This window comes from Eublepharis macularius, chromosome 2 (assembly GCF_028583425.1).
Source record: "Eublepharis macularius isolate TG4126 chromosome 2, MPM_Emac_v1.0, whole genome shotgun sequence".
NCBI lineage: Eukaryota > Metazoa > Chordata > Lepidosauria > Squamata > Eublepharidae > Eublepharis > Eublepharis macularius.
The window spans coordinates 69,139,604-69,159,669 of NC_072791.1; the positions used below are offsets into that span (position 1 = coordinate 69,139,604).

At 41.3% G+C, this 20,066-nt stretch overlaps 2 protein-coding genes across 5 annotated transcripts in view; one reads left to right on the forward strand and one right to left on the reverse strand.

Annotated features, from left to right (window-relative positions):
* TMEM87A (transmembrane protein 87A) overlaps positions 1–11,111 on the reverse strand; it is a 32,744-nt gene extending 21,633 nt beyond the window's left edge. For both annotated transcript variants that reach the window (XM_054971360.1, XM_054971359.1), the window contains exons 1-4: positions 10,922–11,111; positions 7,133–7,193; positions 2,612–2,709; positions 966–1,073 (exon numbers count right to left, since the gene is read on the reverse strand). In XM_054971360.1, the coding sequence (XP_054827335.1) occupies positions 966–1,073; positions 2,612–2,709; positions 7,133–7,193; positions 10,922–11,068 (414 nt within the window). In that variant the 5' untranslated portion in view covers positions 11,069–11,111. The remainder of the gene's footprint in view (positions 1–965; positions 1,074–2,611; positions 2,710–7,132; positions 7,194–10,921) is intronic.
* An 834-nt stretch (positions 11,112–11,945) lies between these two features.
* GANC (glucosidase alpha, neutral C) overlaps positions 11,946–20,066 on the forward strand; it is a 49,152-nt gene continuing 41,031 nt past the window's right edge. For 2 of the 3 annotated variants that reach the window (XM_054970911.1, XM_054970912.1), the window contains exons 1-5: positions 11,946–12,092; positions 13,540–13,602; positions 15,949–16,057; positions 17,658–17,785; positions 19,669–19,851. In XM_054970911.1, the coding sequence (XP_054826886.1) occupies positions 12,064–12,092; positions 13,540–13,602; positions 15,949–16,057; positions 17,658–17,785; positions 19,669–19,851 (512 nt within the window). In that variant the 5' untranslated portion in view covers positions 11,946–12,063. Of the gene's footprint in view, positions 12,093–12,470; positions 12,557–13,539; positions 13,603–15,948; positions 16,058–17,657; positions 17,786–19,668; positions 19,852–20,066 lie in introns of all 3 variants that reach the window. The other variant, XM_054970914.1, reaches the window with a different exon arrangement.

The following is a 20,066-nucleotide window of genomic DNA, read 5'->3' on the forward strand; positions in this document are numbered from 1 at the left end:
TGTTCGGTGTTTTTTTCGCGTTCGTACCCATGTCTACTCAGGACTTTTTGATAAACAAGGTTCTAGTTACACAAGTTGGGATGCCGCACTGGAACAGCAGTCCTACCTCCTAATATACACTCACAATCCATCAGGAAAGGTACTGCTAATAAATCAGGAATAAAAAAAGAGAACAAAGCATGCTTTCTAAGTGGTGAAAGAATTTCTTCAAAACTAAAATCTTTTCCAGTAAGAGTTACACTGTACAGCTAACTATACACTCAAAAGGATCTTGAAATAGCTGTCTTCTATGACAAGCTTCTGTTCTGCAGATCAGTGGTTTCAGTTCCCTGGGATGCACTGGAAGATTGTCAGATGTACTTCAATTAGTAGTTTCTTTGAACAACAGTTTTGCCTGTCATCATGGTTCTTTCCCTATACTATTTATTCACAGGAGAGATTTGGATGTGTTCATGGTCACATGCTAATTTCATGCATAACAGTGACAAGACACAACATAAACTACTTGTGTCCCCTACAGCTGAGGTGACCAAGTAGCAGCCTGTGGGATGCATCCTTCCCCTATTCTGCTTTACTTGATCACCAGCACTCCTCTGTAAGGCATCCCACTGAAGGCACCTCCCTCATTACTCAGAGAGCAGCATTTCATCTCCCAATGGGAAGGATCCAACTCTCCCCCATCCCCACATTTCCTTCTCTGTCAAACATCATGAGGTGGGATTGGTTAGATTATCCACTGTTAGACTACTGTGGGGAGAGATAAGGGATTTCTTGGTCTCATTTCACAGACGGTTCTGCTCCCTAAATATTTCACATAGAAAGCAAATGGTCAAAAGTTCTTCTCTTTGTTCTGTCTCTAGCATGGCTGCTCAGAAGCCCATAAGCACAGAGAGGTAGTGGAGGCATTAGGCTTTAGTCCCGTTCAGCTTCACTCTGCACCCCTTTGCTTTATGATCCAGCAGTACCTGTGGTTTGAAGAGCTCAGAGCAGTTGGGGAAGAAGAGTGTAGACTTAGCGTAGTGTCCTGACCAACCACGAATTTCTTCAGAAAAATCTCTCTCTGTCTGCTTATCCTGTCAAGACATATAAAGATGACTTGTTCTAGCTGGTGTACCAATTAAGAGAAAAAAAGCTTTTCTAGGCAAGCAGCTACAAAACTGGAGAGTACAGCTTCTCATAAAAGTGCATCTGTTACAAAAACAAGATATTCCCCTCTTCAAGGCATCTGCAAACTTAAATGGGAAATATTTCCTTTCCTTAAGTAGGAAGTTGCAGGCTGAGCAGAAAAAAATATTTCAAATGCCTAGATGCCACATCTGTTATTTTAGGAGCCAAATTTGTGTAAGTATTAGTCGAGAAAATGATGAATACGTATTTTAATTTTCTATATATCACAGCGGGGGTCCCCAACATGGTGCCAGTGGGCACCATTGTACCAGCCAATACTTTTGCTGGTGTCCCAAGTGTTTTTAGAAAGTGGGTGGGGCCAGGTGGGGCTTTTGCCAAGCATGTCTTCTGATTGGCTGTGCAGATTCTTAAAAGCATTGCTTGGCAGAAGCTGCTTCCACAGCTCAAGCCATTTTGTCGCTGTGCCCATCACACTGTATCGGAATTCCAAATGTGCTGCAGGCTCAAAAAGGTTGGGGACCCCTACATCAGAGCATCACAGAGATGAAGGCAAGTAACATTCCTTCCACCACCAGGCAAGGGAAGGATCTCATTGCCATCTAGACAAGAAGTACTTAAATATTCCTATTTCCAATGTGCATGTGAAGACACATATTGGAGGAAGCAAAATGAGAAACAGAAGCCAGACTAAGAGGCTCCATTCTTGATATTCTACTTGAATACCATGTACTTCCCTAAGCTGCACATTGTGACATGTGGCACATTTTTTAAAATTAGAGATGCTTTCCAATAAGCAACTCTCCCCTATGCATGTCCACAACCCCAAGATGGTATAAACACATGGGAGCTTCGTACCAATGACTGAATGTCAATGACTGAATGTCTGAATGACTGAATGTCTGAATCTGGCCAGTGTAGAGGGGTTAAGTCTTCTGCTTTTGATTTGTCCTGCATAATAGGTTATTTACCAAAGGATGACTATCACCAACATGCCAACATTTCCTTTGGGCAAACAATTTGACAAAAACACATTAAATAATATGTGTAATGGTGTAATCCTATGCAGTTACTAGAGTCCAAACTAGGTGACCACTTAAGAATCTGCAAAGAGAACAAAGCGATTACATATAAGACATTTGTGACAAATAAAGAGCATTTCTCTTCTAAAAACATGGGTGAAATGTATCCAGGTATTTCCTCCCTAAACATCCTTCCTTGTTTTTATTTTAAAATGTTATCAAGACAATTATATTTTTCCAAACCCCTAACTCATGTTAAAAAGGTTTAAATAAAGACTTGGAAGAACATTAAGAATGGTGATTTTTTTAAAAAAATGCTTTCACTCACTCACTCATACATGCTTGAAAGATACGCAGTATTACTTAGGTAGCATCCATAGCAAATCCATAGCAGTTGCACATATTTTCCATCCATCTCTCCTCTAGCACCAACAGACTGCTCATATTTAGTACCAAATTCTTACCCCAAAGTCAAAGACTTCATTATAGCAATTAGAATATCCCAAGTACCAGCTGACGTTGTAACTTTGAGAAGGATCACATGCTGTTGCATTGCCATCAACTAAACAAATAAAAAGAAGATAAAATGCAGAAAAATATCTTCTACTATTTATATTACTGTTAATAAAATATTCCTAATACTAATAAACAAAAAAGTGATAGCAAAAACACATGCAAACTAACAGAAAAAAGGAACACGCTGAAGAGATCAAAGAGAGTGTTTGAAAGAAAAGTGTAGAAAGCTCACACTTCCCCCATCTCTCAATAGTAATATTACTGGATAACACTGAAAGAGGCTGGAAAGGCTCATCCATAGTAATCAGATGAGAGCAAGGTAAAATATATTACTTCCTTCACTGAGAAGCAATAAGCCCCAACTTAATCCTGGCACTAAATACACTCCTGATAAAAACTTACCATTTGACATTTTCTAATTGCTCTCACAAATCTACCTTTCCCCCCTCAGTTCCCCATTCTTACTGTGTCCATTCTTTGATGCCAAGTCTGAGAGAAGGACCTGTGTGTTAATTTTAATGTATCTAACCTTTGTAGTCAGTCAATAATAACAATTACATTTATTAATTTTATTATCATTAAAATGCTTTTTATGCTTAGTATTTAACATTTTATATCTTATCTCATCTTTTATTAGAGATGACCTCTTGCACTAATTGAAAGTAATTCTTCAGCACAATAGGACGCTTGTAAGCACAAAAGGTATCAGTTTGCTACAACTCAGAATCTCAGGTTATTGTACATAGAGGTGGGCACGATCCAAAAAAAATTACCGATCAAGCTGATCGGGGATCGGCACCGGCAACGACCCCAAATCACCGATCCACACCGGTCATCTCCCGTTTCCAATCCGGGGATCGGGGATCGGGGAGGCCAAAGCGGAGGGGCGCCCCACTGTTTCCAGCTATGTGGGAAGGTGAGTGGTGGCAGCGACCACCGGGTCCAGCGGGCACGGGGAGGCGGTGACGAGCCACCTCCCCTCAGGGAGGGGACGTTCACACACACACACACACACACACTTAGAGCAGAAGGGGGGGAGTTTTTAACCCGGAGACGAGCCGCCTCCCCTCAGGGAGGGGACGTTCACACACACACACACACACACTTAGAGCAGGGGGGGAGTTTTTAACCCGGAGACGAGCCGCCTCCCCTCAGGGAGGGGACGTTCACACACACACACACACACACACTTAGAACAGAGGGGGGGAGTTTTTAACCCGTCCCTGCCTCTCCAAATAGAGAGAGAGAGACACCTCGTCAACATGTTTCAACGAGCTTTTAAAAAAAAGCAGGGACAGAATCCTCCGTTCCTCCCCACCCAATTTTAAAAGCAAGCAGCCAGTCTTCCAAAAGCATATTTTAAACACACACACACAGAGCCGTGAATGAGGTTTTCCCACAAAATACAGTGTTTTAAAAGCAGGTTAAAAACAGAGAGTGACAGACAGAAAAACAGCCATTCCTCCTACAAAGCCCCGTTTTTTTAAAAAGCAAAAAACGTTTGGAGTGCCCATGGCTACAGAACACCCCCTTCCCCCTCCCTCCCCTGGGTGTCTTCTCCCAACTGGTGACTGCGTTGCTGCTCCGTGGTTGGAAGGAAGCCCTGCTGATCAAGGCAAGCTGGGCTTCCATTCGGGTTTCCAGGGTGACAGAAGGAGGGCAAACTCAGCTCAGGCATTCCCCTGGCTCCGTTGCCAGGGGAATAGATTACTGGTGCCGGAGTGACTGGATCTCCGATCAGATACCGATCGCCCCGATGAAGCCCCCCCCCCGAACGCTGGATCGGTCGCCGTGGACGGCACCAATCCGCCGGGTCCCGAACGCGCGAACGCCATTATCGTGGGTATTTTTCTATCGTAATGCCGATCGTGCCCATCTCTAATTGTACAGTTTTCCCATCTTCTTCTCTCTTGCTGCACAAGGTGTATTTTCCCCATATTCTTCTCTGTTTCTGCAGTTCTTTCTGACTCCTGAAAAGATCATTCCTGGGGTTGCAGAATCCATGCAGAAAAACAGCCAGCAGGATCAACAGACTGGAATGAGGAGGTATGAAGGGATGAAATTGCTTCCGCCTCTCAGCAGAGCGGTGCTCCTTGCAGGAAGGAGTGACTTCGACTCCTTGTCCTTTCCTCAGTTACCTCACTCACCTCCCAACTCATACCACTGTTCCTCTGCACAGATTCTGCAACCTCAGGAATGATCTCTCCGAGGGTCAGAAAGAGCTGCGGCAACAAAAAAGAATGTGAGAAAACTATACCTTCCAGGCAGAGAGAGATTACAATATTGCCCATTATGTCATAACAAGACATGAAGATGTAGCTCAGAAGGTCTTGTCATGTAAATAAGGTATTTCAGGTATTCCAAATTTCCTTCTGTTTTCTATAATATAATCTTGCAAACAAGGAGTTTATATACTAAGAACATAATCTTCAGAACTAAACATAAAATGGCATACCTGAAGACTGCACTAGAAAAACCCTTGAAATAAATTCCACTCTTTCAGTCAAGGTACAAAAGAAAGACAGCACATTGTTATGCTATTTTGTCTGTCTTGTTTTCTACATTTTCATTTAAGTGATTATCTGATCAGAAAAAATCCATTGCATACAATGTAGATTTCTTTTAAAATATATAAGCCAGAGGTCCCCAACTTTTTCAAGCATGTGGGCACCTCTGGAATTCTGATACAGGACAGTGAGTGCAACCATAAAATGGCTGCCTCAGGAGGCAGAGCCAAATACAAAATAGCAGCCACAGGAAATGGAGTCAACCACAAAATGTCAGGGAGTGAATTTATGCGTAACTCTAATTGTACCATTACAGGGAGAAATGTGCATATTGTATAAACATATTTTCTTGTACACACACATTCGCACAGTGAAGATCCTTGTACTGTGGTGGCAACTGCTGCTGAAGCAACTTTAATAAAATCTGCACCACCAATCAGATCTCAATGGCCAATCAAAAGCCCTGTTGGGCAAAAGCCCTTCCCACTTTCTTGTCATGCTGAAGGAAAGGTGTCAGCAGGTGCCATAGGCACCATGTTGGGGACCTGTGAAATAAACATTTATTTCAACAAATCCACACAATCTAGTCCTTGCTGTATAGGAAATATATTTTCCTTTACCTACAGAATACACTACCGCTATAAGACAACTTAAGTGGAAATGGCAGCTGTACACATGGCCCACGGATATTACGTTATCAACTGCTCTAGAAGGAAACCAGTGCAGTTAAACTGAGTCGTGACAAAGACTGCAATCCTATAAATACTCACTATGTAAACTCATTTCCAAGAAAAGGTATTTAACATTGGTCAAATCCACATTACTCATTCTAAGTCGCATGTTCCCCGCATTCCCCACGCAATCCCGAGTGCCGGTCACATTACCTCATTAAACAGACACATTTCATTCGCATTTCTCCCGAATATGTGGTCACAGGTTTTCAACGGGAGTTTCACGGTGGCCGTGAACGGGCCAATGCGCAATTTACGTGGTTTTTTTAAAAAACCACCCCCCTTCCTGTCTCTCCGGCCGTTCTGAGAGTTCCTATTGGCTGATTCAACTTGCAAGTGCTCCGTAGTCTGCAAAAGACTGTTTTTGACTTCATAGCATTGGATTTATTGATTATGCTGTTTCTGAATCAAATCTAGTAGTTTGAAAAATCATTTTGGGGTGAATCCACCCTCAGAACGGATTCGCGAAACTTCCTTTTTAACTGTTTTTTATTTTTTTTATTTTATATTACTTCAATATCGAAATTATGAAATATCGAAATAATGACACTCCAAGGAAGTGAAACTTCAGTAAAATTCAGGCACTGAACTGTCCTGCATAGGAAATGCCCACAAAAGCTTCCCAAATGCTTCCAAATTTCCAAAAAAGAAACGGGAGAGAGCCATCAGTGCTGTCAGTGGGGGAAAGAGAGGCAACATTATCTTCAATGATGTTTCTTTATAAGGAAAGATCGAAATAACGGAAAAGTGCGCTCAAAAAAATTTTAAAAAATGGGCGGGAAAAAAAGGTCCCGCCCAAAAAAGCGGTTTTCGAGCGGCCGTGTGATCGGAGGGACGCGCGAGAAAGACGGATTGGAAGCAGGAATGTGAACGAAGAGGAAAAAATCGCGGATTGGAGGCAAACGGAAGATATCCGATAAACATGCGGGTAATGGGTGAATGTGGATTCGACCATTGCAAGGTACATCCTGGTAAGCAAACAGGAATTAACTTATTGCCTTCAATGGGAACAACAACCAGATTAATAGATGTATTCGGGCTTAGGTATTCAAAAGAAGAAGAACATAAGGTATCTTTGATGAAGCTTTATTAGACACAGCTCAATGCTTTCAAATGCTGAAATAAAGAGGGCTGGTAGAGTGCTAAAATTGTCCAAACAGAGACTGAGCTGACATAAATACTGCAGAAGATCCCCATATTATATGTTATGCAACAATTGGAATGCACTTACACTTTAGGAAAATGGTAGTGTTGTTGAAGAGAATTTTTCCAAAGTTAAACAAATTCTTCCCCTAAGCAAAGAAACAGAGGAAAAGTGAGGCAGCAGTACAGCTTGATTCACACAGGCATGCGTATCACTTGATTGTTCAAGGCTTTATGATTCAAATACAAGCCAATTTGAAGGAAGGGCTATGGCTCAGTGGTAGCCATCTGATTTGCACATAGAAGGTCCCAGGTTCAGTCCCTGATATCTCCAGTTAAACAGCTGAGGTCATACGTGACACAGAAGACCTCCACTTGAGACCCAAGAGAGCTGCCGCCAGTCACAGTAGGCGATACTAACCCAATAGTGCAATACACAGAGTTACTCCAGTCTAAACCTATTACATTTTAAGACCTTGACACAGATACTGGAGAGCCAGTGCTTTGTAGTGATTAATGTATCAGACTAGGATCTGGGAGACCCAGGATTAAATCCCTACCCTGCTATGGAAGCTTGCTGAAAATGACTTTGGGCCAGTTCCAAACTCACAGCCTCATCTATCTTACAGGGTTGTTATATGAGGATGAAATGGAGGAGAGAAAAATATAAGCTGCTTTGTGTCCCCTCTGGAGAGAAAGAAGGGTATAAATAAAGTAAATAAATAATAGTATAAGGCAATTTTGTGTGTTCAGTGAATGAGATGATATATGAACATAAATACTGTATTACTATAAACTTTGAACTCTGCCTAAAAAGTAGTTTTGTGATGCTCACTTAGCTACAGGTGATCACTTAACATTTAAATGAACATTTATTTACTTTTTATTTTTAAAAGGTATATCTACCATATGGCCCAACCAGGACCCCATGTTCAATTCACAAGCAATTCACTATTTGGTATTACAGTCATCAAGCTAAGAACATACATGTGAAAGAGCCATGTGTATTATATTATATTAAATTAACTTTTTGTTGGGAAACATGCAGGATTCATATTTAATCTTCACATCAACAATGAATTCATTGAGTACCCTGGTCAGATCTCTCAGCCACAGACCAATTTGTAATGTAAGGATATTATTGTCCTATTTCACTTAAATGTTATAAGGATTACTAGATAATATACGAAAGGCACTTTAAGGTGTTTAGGAACAACAAGAACAATAACATCACTACATAAATACTGCATTACTATAAACTTTGAACTCTGCCTAAAAATCAGTTTTGTAAAGCTCACTTAGCTACAGCCTACAGGTGACCATTTACCAAATGTTAACCTATCATAGCATACATGTAACCACAAAGCAAAATATTTATCTGTAATATTCTGTGTTACATCATGCAAAGCCCAGAATTTATAAGTCCAAGAACCTCCACCCCAGAACCAAGTCAGAACTTAGCTAAGGAATGAAGGCTCAGAGATTACCACTGAAAGGCTAAGATGATGATTTGCAAGTGCACAAATAAACTAACAACCAGTTAGTGGAAGACCTCTCAATTTGCAGTTAAACTGGCCAGAGTTCAGAAGGTCATTCTTAGGGTCCCTTTGAACAAGTGTCTCAAAATTTGGAGAACAATATACTAATTGATCAGTTCAATAAATAATGGCTAGCTAAGGAACACACACAAAGTAGGAACAGGAGATGAGCCAATAAGTCATATTGGAGCTAGCCGGGATTGCAAATCTCGCTTAAACCCTTTCTTCATATGTACATTCAATAGTAAGCTTGTCTTGAATAGATGCACGTGTAGAAGACCCAGTTTCCCAAAGTTAATCTGACTTTTTGACTTGCTCATTGAAAGCAACAGAAACATTTTTCTTTAAAGATGGGCCATCTGGAAGCTCAGAACATTCAAGAGTGAGATAGTTTAGGCGGGTAGCCATGTTGGTCTGCAGTAGAACATGTCTCGTTCCTCCTTGCCATCACTAATAAAAACCAACAAGCTCTCTACTGCTGGGGGAACGGTTCTAGCTTTCAGCTAGTACCACTGATGCATATGAATGAGGTAGTATGACATGTAAGCATGTCATTTACTTAAGTTGTTTGCTATTGTTAGGATAGCGTGCTTTTGCCTTTAATAAACAAGTCTGATTCATAAATGTAAATCAGCAATGTGTGTATGCAGGTTGTCTTGATCTCTCCAGAACTGTGAAAAGAACCTGAGATACTGTGACCTATTCAGCAGAACAGAACACACTGAAAAGTGAGAATTACGTCATACATTCATAATTAGAAAGTCTTATTGCCACTGGGCATTATAGATATCAGGCACATCATGTAGTTATATGGCACATAGGCGTTCATATTAACTCTATTCACAGGAAGAACAATGGTATTTTAACAAGTGCAACATGATTATCTTGTGCAAACACATGCATAGGTGGTAGATAGATCAAGATGAGTAGCTGTGTTTGTCTGTCTGTAGCAGTAGAAAAGAGCAAGAGTCCAGTAGCACCTATAAGACTAACAAAATTAGTGGTAGGTTATGAGCTTTCACGAGCTGACTCTTGTACTTTTCTAATGCATAGGGGGGGTTTCACTCATATGTCTACAATTCTAAACATAAATCAAGCAGTAAACTATGCACATGGCTAACTGCTAGTTAAAATATTCAAAGTGCAGTACAGTACTGTATTGTCAGAACCACAATTGTATCATGTGTTAAGGAAGCCATTCTGCTAGTTCAGTGTGCGTCTAACCTTCTTTGAGAATCTTTGCAGATGCAATACTTCCGCACTTTTGCATTTGGGTGTAGTTACAAACATTTTATGTTACACGTGGACAGATAGGAAGCCTACAAATATGATTATCATCACTAAAGCATGAAGTCATCACATCCTTTTTAGCTTCTTTGATATTCATTCCCTTGCCCTGCTTGCAAAAGCTGAAGTTTGTGATTCTGTTTTAAATAGCCAATGAAAATGTTTTTTGGAAGTCTACCTACATAAATAACTGTTCACTGAGCAGGCTACTTGTGTGAGTAGTACTACATCAAAGGAGCTGCTCTTGGAAGGCTACAATTGCTACATCTGTGCCACCCCTGCTACAACATTCACACACCAGAAAAAGGCATCCCCGCAAATAAAAACCCAAAAACACTTGCACCAGCTTTCATTCCTTTAACAGCTGTACATCTAACATATTTGCTATATAAACGTTTATTCACAACAGAAAATTCTCAATAAGGAGTGGGCATTTTTTAAAAATATCAGGCCTAGGGAGGAGATGGCGACCCTTCCACCATTAGGAGTCCTTCTCCTTTAATTTAAAACCCCAAACCTCAGGAACGCGGGAGAAGGCCCCGATTGCTGAGGAAAACACATTCTCCATATGCTCAGGGGCCTGTTCTTCGCTGCAGGGCTGAACCGTAGCATTAAGAACCGGTTCGGGTGGGGAGTCGTGCTGGGCTAGCCTCGGGATCAAATTAAACTTGGCAGCCAAGATGCGGAAGCGGAACAAAATCTTGCCCGAATACGCGAAACCGGCTCCTCTAGAGGACGCGATGTAGACGGCGACTGTCAGGTGCTGCAAGGCAGCCAACAAGCCCGAGCCTCTCCGCGGCGCCGCAGGCGAAGCAACCAGGACCAAGGACACGGGAGCAGCGGCACTCACACGTGCAGTTTTGGACACTACCCGCTTCCCCTCGAGGGCAAGCGGGAGGCAGCCAATTCGCCTGCCAGCACTCTCCCCTAATCCCCTCAAGGGCAGGCCGCCCCTACCCTCCAGGATGCCGCACCACCCTCCCTCCCGGATCCGTCCATGCTCGCTCCTCAAGCGGGGCGGGAGGGAGGCACCAGCCGCCCTCCTTGCTCACCACGGGCGCCGGCAGTCGCCACTTGGAGAGCTGGCCAGCCGCAGCCGGGCCCGGCGGACACACGAGCAAGAGCTGAAGGATCAGCAGGCTCGGCCCTACGCAGAGCGGCCGCAGCATCCCACAGAACGCTGCAACTCTCGGCGCCATCCCGCCGCAGCCGAAGTGTCAAGCAGGCAACGCGCCGAGAGCACTCAGCCCGCCCCTTCCGCTCACCAGGCCTGAGGCTCGGCGCGGGAGGGAAAGGAGGCGCGTGATGGGGCGCCGCCGGATTGGTGCGGTCGACGCCACGGTGGGCGGGGAGGAGCGTGCCGCCACCTGCAGGTTAGGGTCGCCGGTAGTCCTCGTAGACCAGTGAGTGCGGAGGCGTGACTCCGCGGATGCAGCTTGAAGGCACGGAAGGGGACAAGAGCTGCGATTCTGAACAGCAGGATTTGAGTCCAGTGATATCTTAGAGACCCACAGGAAAATCTACCCGGATCTGTGCATAGTCCTTTCCCTTCTTCTGTCTGCAGTCACAACCTGCTACAGCTAGTCTAAGGAGGCTGAGTGTGAGGTTTCTTGGGCTGACCAAGGCAGTCTTGGATGGCCCAGGCTCTTCTCATAGTAAAAACTAGTAATGTTGATAGTACTTGGCTGGCTAACTGTCATTTTTTGATCTGGAAATCCTAAAATGTTTTACTATTACCTGTTACTAATTCTTAAGCATCAAACACTGATGATCAGTTTGCAGAATAGATTAGTCTGCATAGGGAGACTGGAATCTTTTCTCAAATTGGGCTATCCAGACATATATAACGAGAACGTTATAGCTCTAGGGACTGGGGTTTAGCCCCCCAAACAACATTCTGTGATTAAACCACATTTTTAAAAAACAACAACCATAAACAGAGTTCAGTACTCCAGAGAAATAAATACACCAGATCGTAAGCCTAGTAATCACTCCATGTTACCTTAGCAAACCCAACGGCTGTGCAGAGACAAAAACTCCATTTCCCAGCATGCTGAGAAAAAAAGAAACCACGCCTTGTCTTTGGATGAAAGCTTTTTCTCTGCGTGCGCCTATCCCGGTTCTACAGAAGATTTAGCGACTGTTGTAGCAGCTAGTGGTGCGCGCGTTCGGAATAGCGGCGTGAGAGTCTGCCATGGAGTCAAGCGTGGAGGAGGAAATCAGGTAAATGAAAGTGGTTCTGCAGATAGTACAGTTCATGGCTCTAAGGAGAATGTCCCACATACAGATAATTAACAACAGTGAACACTGTAGAACGGGCCGTTTAATATGTAGACACTACCCTTATGAAGTAGATATTTTCAGCTATGAACATGAAAAAGTGTTGCAAATATGTTACAAATAGGAAATAACGTTTTGCTGGCAAACGAAGACTCCCAGTGAGAAAAAGGGCTTAAACTCGTATTGATTTAAATATTGAACATTTAAGCAGTATTAAATTAATATTGTTAATTTGCGTTAAATATTTTAATATTTGGATACAATGTTATATAAAGGAAATTATGGAATTTCCTATACTAAAAGTTTCCTGCTTTTCTTTAGAACATTCTGGAATGAAAATAGATGAAATGAGCATAAAGTTACAGTGTAATGAATTGGGAATGAAATCTGTGCACAATTTGTTCTAGGTAGGCAAATACTAATTTTGGCAGAACTCTCTATAACAACAACAACATTCGATTTATATACCACCCTTCAGGACAACTTAATGCCCACTCAGAGCGGTTTACAAAGTATGTTATTATTATCCCCACAACAAAACACCCTGAGAGGTGGGTGGGGCTGAGAGAGCTCCAGAGAACTGTGACTAGCCCACGGTCACCCAGCTGGCTTCAAGTGGAGGAGTGGGGAATCAAACCCTGCTCTCCAGATTAGAGTCCCGCGCTGTTAACCACTACACCAAACTACACCATAATACAGTATGTGAGCTTTTAATGAAACGTGCATACTCAGGATCACTTAACACACACTAGTTATATGCCGCAACTGGTAAAGTGATCTTTCTTGAGTATACAGTCTTGACTGGTTGAATGGACTATGAGGCTACTAGTTTATTTGTTTTTACAGTATACCATGGAAGATAGCCAAGGAAAATGTAATTATGTACAAATTTGATCAGCTGAATGCTACCCTGTGTTGCTAGGGTTTCTAGATACACCTTTTAAGATTAAGCAATAATAGAGATCTTACTCACTCAGAAAATATAAATGGAGGGAGCAGTGTTTTGACTCTACTTCTATTCAGTATTAGTTCACCAACACTATAGTTCTGCTGAACTGATATTGCTGCTGAGTTTTCCATTTATTCTGAAATAGTATTGATAAACCTTACAAGACTACACTAAAGTTATTCTATCATAAATATTTGTATTGATTGGACATTTCTATAGTAGCTCATTTTTAAAAGAGGGTTTTTTGTGTGGGGTTCATTAATTTTATACCTATACTTTGTGGCCATCCACTACTTTTCACAAGGTGTTGTAGGTAACAGTGACTGGAAGTTACTTTTACGTTGTTCACTTTTTGTGCTAGAACTTTTTGTGCTGCTGTAATAGAAGAGGAGTACATATTTGTTCACTCCATACAGCCTAAATTATACTTTCTCTGTTTAGTGTCGAAGATGAGGCAGTGGACAAAAGCAGCTTTAAGAGGTGCAATCAGATTGATTTCTATAGGTAAGAAATGTATTTCTAATGATGCACAATCACATCCTGTAGCATTGTAGAAAAACCCAAGTTACCACTGCTGCTTTCAGTATTACTAAGTAATACTTATCTACAATCACAATTGGAACAACTCACCCACACACTGTCTTTAGACCTTGCTCAAGGACAGTAAGTTGTTCATTGTAGGAAGCATAAAGGTAGTCTATTCACAGGAGATTTTCTTTTTAATCAGTTCATAGCCACCATTTGCCCCTAAAGTCTGTGAGGAGTTGCTATTCTTCCAAGACTGTGCTGGGGATGGGGGGGAGGTCTGGCCAGGAAAATTGATGAACTGCAGAGCTCAAAGCTCTGAAGAAGGCACTGTCCCCTCATTGTTAAGTTTGCAAGAACTGAGCTGTGCATGTAAATATCGACATGTTGGAGCCAATGGTTCCTTCCAGTAAGTGAGAAATATTCCATTGGATGGGGAGTCCGGTCCAATGTTTCTAGCATTATTCTTTTTAGATTATAAAAATGAGTCCAAAAAGAGTTGCTTACAGTTCAAGCGAATGCATGTTTACTCAAAAGTAAATCCCACTGAGTTTATTCTCATGTGAGTGTGCATAGGGTTGCAGTCTTAGTGATTCTGGGGCCCTGGGCAAAAGTCTAGGTTGGGGCCCCCAGAATCACTGCCACCATTCCCACCCCAAAAGTAGCAAGCAAGAGGTGGCCCTCACTCTGTGTGAGGTGGGCAGGAGCCACTGCCAGATACCAGCTGCTAGAGCACCAAAAGGGGCAAGAGTGAGCACCAACAGCAGCCTGCTCTTCTCCCCCCACTCCTTCAGGGGGGAGCCAGCTGTGAGTTGTTCCCCATCCAGCAGGTGGGCTGGGGCAGCTGCCCCTGTTGCACATTGGCTAAGACCTGGCCTTACATTTTCTAGTTTGGAAATGTCACCCAGCAGTTATTTTTAGCAATGGTTTACAAAAACTTCCACTACCCTTCCCATTGGTGGGTAAGGATCCTTCTTCATAAGACATCAACTTAAGGGTGCCATCTTTTTTCTTTAGCAGTCTTTTCAAACCATTAGAGATTTGGGAGGGATACCTAAATTCTTGCAGCTGTTATCCAGACAGCCATTAATAAACGCGTGAATGGCTACTTATGACAGTTATGGATTATATACCAAGTTCCCAGTACGACTGATTTTTTGATGAGACAAAAAAGTTACTTTAAGTTTCTAAAATGACCACATAAACTAGTTCCTCCTCTGAGGTGACTACTGAATCTTTCAACAGAAATGGCATTACTATTGAAATGGTAAGAGGTTGGATCACTTTTAGTAATGCAGACATTAAACTAAAGGTAAGAACCAAGTTTTTAAAAATTAGGAAGTAGAATTGGGCTAATATAGGGAAGTAGCAGTGCTTTGCTGGGAAAAAAAACCCCTGTACTATAAGTGAATGCAATAGCATTTCCCATTCTTAGTCAGAAACAGCGAAACTTAATTTAAAAAATACAATATAGATAGTTTATGCCATGCATCACCTGTTAATGCAGTTCTGAAATCTTGTAGACAAGGTGGGGATTGCAAGGGAGGGTGAGGGGGCAAAACACTGCTGTGCTGCTGAACTCGGGGGACAGATGAACAGTTTCAAACTCAGCCAACTCCGACCCTCATTATGGTAGAGTTCCCCTAACTGCTGAGGTTTGGAGTTAAGTAAGCAGAAAGCTGCTCATCACACACTGAACTAGAGTAGAACAGCACAGGAAGTGGTATATTTAAGCAGTCTACCCTCTGCTGTGTGGGAGAGTTTGCAGGAGGAGAAACTGGGGCAATGCAAACCTCATAACAGGCATCCCCCAGCCCTGTCTTTATCTTGGAATGGGGAGGGGAGTATTAAGGGGTTAGGGGCTCTGATCACTTCGTATTTTAAAGTAATTAGGATGTTAATTAATTTGGATTCAAAAAAGTCCTCCCATCCAATTTCTCAGGCTAATTCTTTCTGTTCTAGCCTTCCACCCCCTTTTGTCCTTTAATTTATGCTTTTTTGTTCTTTAACTGCCTTAGCATTTTGTGACTCTAGGAGGTAATGTACACATTGAGTATTTGTCAGGTGGCTTGTGGGGGGGGGGTTGTCTTCTTTTTCTTAATTTTTAAAAATTAACGAACATCCACTGAGCATGCAAAAACACTACTTATCTGCACCTGGGCCTGTTTTGATAGGCATGTAGCCAACAATTAAATGCAACAATTTGGACTACCGTTTAAACCTCTTTATAGTTAAAGGACTTAAGGAGACTAATTGTGTGCAGGATTACATCCTTTTTATAGAAGTGAATAATTGAACAAGTGAGTTCTCTTCCTTGTGTTGCAGACGTCAGAAACGTTTATGTCCTGGGAAGTCCTCATATCGAGCTTTTATGGACACAGTGGAATTATCCAATAGGAGTGTCAAATTCCAAATTATCAATGAAGAATGCAAGGTAGGAGTTCACATTGACCATCAATGGTGAAGAAAAAAATGAATAATTTTAACATACAAAAATTAATCTACTATCTTGATTACTCATCAGCAAAATCAGGGTGATATTGGCCAGTTTTGAGATCCTTGTATAAAAAGTGAACAGGGTTCTTCTAATAAAAGTCAAAATGATTGTATCATTATTACCTGGGACTTTTCTGTCACAAGTGAACTTCATGTGAAACTCCTTCAAAGACATGTATTTATTTCACTTATTACACTAGTTTGTTTACTGTCCTTCAAAAGTTCACACCACTTAACTAGATAAAACTGCCAGTATTAAAAATCCCAGAAAAATAATTAATAGCCAAAAAGAAACCTCAAATAATCTGTATAAAATATAAAGTTATGGTAAATTGTGGCACTGTTAATTAACGTTTTCTTTGTAGCACTTTTGGACCCATCATGGTGATGCGGTGTGGTGTAGTACTTAAAGTGTGGGGATCTGGGAAATCCAGGTTCAAAAGCCATGGAAGCTGCTGGGTGACGTTGGGCCAGTCATATACTCTCAGCCTAACCTACCTCACAGGGTTGATGTGAGGATAAAATGGAGGAGAGAATGAATTAAGCTGCTTTGAGCCCCATTAGGGAGAAAGGTGGGGTATAAATAAAATAAATAAATAAATGCTGGGAAAATAGTGTATTTTTTACAATATTCACTGCTATTCCGGTGGTCTGGGATTAAATAAACTCTAATTTATTGATCAGGGTAATTAATCATTTGTTCATCACTCAAAATTTAAAAAATTAATTTATCAGAGTTGAAAGTGCTGACATAATGGCTAAAATCACTTTAGGGTGAATTTCCAACTAATAAATAATTGCAATGCCACACACATCCAAAGACTTAAAAGCACTTAAGGCTTTGGGAGAAGGGGCTGTGCATTCCCCCTTGGCCTCTGTTCTGCTCTTGGGAGGCTGCTGATCCCCAGGAATAAAATTTAGAGAGTTCGCTGTGCTGCAGAGAAGGGAAAACAGGAAGATCCTGCTCTGTAAAGTCTGTGGATCAATTGTGTACACATAATTGCTTTTAAATATTGTTACTTTCATTCTGTGAGAATTACCCAGTGTTAACTGCACCTTTTCTAAACAAGGACCTACTTTGGGCCATTTATGTGATACCTAGTGTTTACTTCATGATATATGCAAATTATCTCAGAGCATTTGTACAATTGTTAGGACCAGTAGCTGATAACAGATGATAATGTACTGTAAGTAAATTTCTGCCTCACTTTGCCTCCAAGTGACAAAGAAGATATCCAGTGAAATATAGGATCACTAAAAACAATGAGTGTTTACTTAAAAATTGCACCAAGTCTCTGTTTTTTCTCAGTTTTGTTTGTTTGATGCTGCCTGCCATGCAGTCACTCTTTAAGTATATAAACGTAGTCACTCATTTGCAGAGATGCCATGACATACGCTGCGCCAGGAGATTGTTCCCTCCACCCGTGATTTATTTGTCTGTCTGGGCTGGTGTGGCATCTCATGAAATCTTAATAAAAATATAAAATGATTTCATTTCCACATACTGATTTAATTAATGCTTATTTGTTCATTATCAGGTTCCTCTTTTAGTAGAACTTTATGAAATAGAAGGCAATATTTTCAGGCTTCAGGTAAATGAAATAGCACCACTGAAACCAAGGTATCAAGTCTCAGATGTTCTCATAAAAGAACCTGCCAGCCTCAGGTAAACCTCATGTTTGATACCTTATTATTTCTCTTTTATCCCCATCTAATTGCTTTTACTTTGATGAATTTCACTTATTGCCGCCTAAGGGCACTGATAAGGTACCTGGGCAAGGTACTGTTAGTGCAGTTGTAAACAGAATTACACCCTGCTAATCCATTGAATTCAAAGGGCTAAGAAAGATACAACTCTGTTTAACCTTTGCCCATCATGAGAGTGGCTGTTGGTCCAGGGGGAGGTAAATGCCTCCGTGAGAGAATAGCCCTCTATGAGCCTTTTGAAAGCCCTCTGTAAACCAGATGATTTTGTCAGCTACCAACCCATCACTAATCTTTTCTTGGGAAAAATGGTTGAGCAGGTGGTAGTTGGTCAACTCTAGGTATTCTTAAATAACTAACTCTAATGATTTAGACCCATTTTGATCTGACTTCTGTCCCTTGGCCATTCTGCCATTCTGATGGAAGTGTTTTGTCAGGAGAAAGAGAAAGAAATTGTTTCTCTTTTCATTATTCTAGAATTTGTAGTGTCTCTTGATACTATTATCATGAAATTATACCTTCTCCCCCCCTACAGGTGATCTGTGTAGGATTACTCCTTGGAAAAATAAAGTTCTCTAAGGAACTTTGTAGAAGGAATGTACAGCAGTCTGCCTGGGTGGATAGGACTGCCATTGATACGTTAGTGGGTAGCCAACAAGACAAAATGGTCTTTAATTTAAATATAGACAAAAAGTGATGTAAGGAAGGAACTTGTAATCTTCTGGATCCAGGATACCAGACTCTTCCATCTGGTAAAAGGTAGCCTGTTATGCTTAAAATTAGAATTATTTTGTTAAGGGGATACCAGGAGAATGTCCACAGCTTTTAACTAAATCTTTAAAAGTAACTGTGGAGTATATGTCCAAGAGATTTGGATTGGTGCCCAGAGCTAGAATGGGGGGGGGGGTTAACCCCCTCCCCTCCCCAAGGTGTTTTGCTGATGGGTATAGGAAAGTGCCTCTATTCACACAGACACATGTCTAGAGTACATGTGTCACTCCAACACATGGTAACCTCTCCCTTGAGGCACTGTTAAACCCCTTTAAGGAGAAAAAAAATACAGACCCTCCCTGCCTACTGAGGCTAATAGCCTATCTTTGGGAGGGGACTTGTTTCTATCATGGAAAAAGGTGGAAGACTCCTCTACCCAAGCTTGAGAGCATAAGTCCAAATCTGTTTTTGAAGGTTAAGTGATAGCAGGATGTCTGATGACAATCTCCTGGCATATTGTATATTTTGATCCTGTGTTTTATCTATAAATAGCGGAGAGGCTATAATCAAGTCTATATGTGTTCTGAGCGTATGCAGGATTTCTGGGTAATACCTAGGACAAATTTAGCATACTAAGACTTAGTTTTTAATATTTTTTCAAATTTTTCTTATTCTTTCTTTTTTATAAGGAAAAAAACCCGGTGTTTCTAGCCCTGTGGGTTATGGCAAAAATGTTAAAACATATGAACAATGCCAGAGAAGGGCCATTGGTCTATGTCATTTCCTTACTCTTTATACTATAATATCTGCCTCTTGCCTTGTGATCCACCTGCTCATAATCTCATTATTCTTTTGCATCTTGCCTGCTTCATATCAGAACTTTCCAGATTCTGCTTCTATTAGAAGCAGAATTTTTACTCAGTGTAATGGAATCATAGAATATGTGTTTGTTTATAAATCATGATTTATTTTATACATTAGTAGTTACATCAGGATGAAATAGTGACACTTCATCGCCACCACCCCATAACCAGTTAGTTTCAGGTTCTTTTTGTATATACCTATAATATGTGTAAACGACTAACTGAGTAGCTTTCAAAGGTTTTATGTATTGCTGTCTTTCCCAATTGACAGGCTAACGATATTACAAAAAGATGCAAGTGAGCTTGTGTTGGCTTGCTCCAATGAAGACCAGCAGCTTCACATTACAGCAAATCCCTTTCAGATGCAACTTGTTTCCAAGGATGAGATTGTATTGAGCATGAACACAAATGACTTGTTGTATTTTGAGCACCTGCAGCATCCACCACAAATCAGGTGTGATATCTCAGTGTCTGTGTTACTTGCAATCTATGGAATCAAATTTATGTAGGCTGTGATCCTAAATACTCTTGCCCAGAAGTAAATTCAATTGAAATCAGAAGTACTTCATAAATAAACACACACAGAGATAACAAAGAAAACAGAGGGCTGTTTCACCAAGCCAGCCCTTCCCATCACTATTCCAGGCCTTCCTGGGGTCTCTGGAGGGC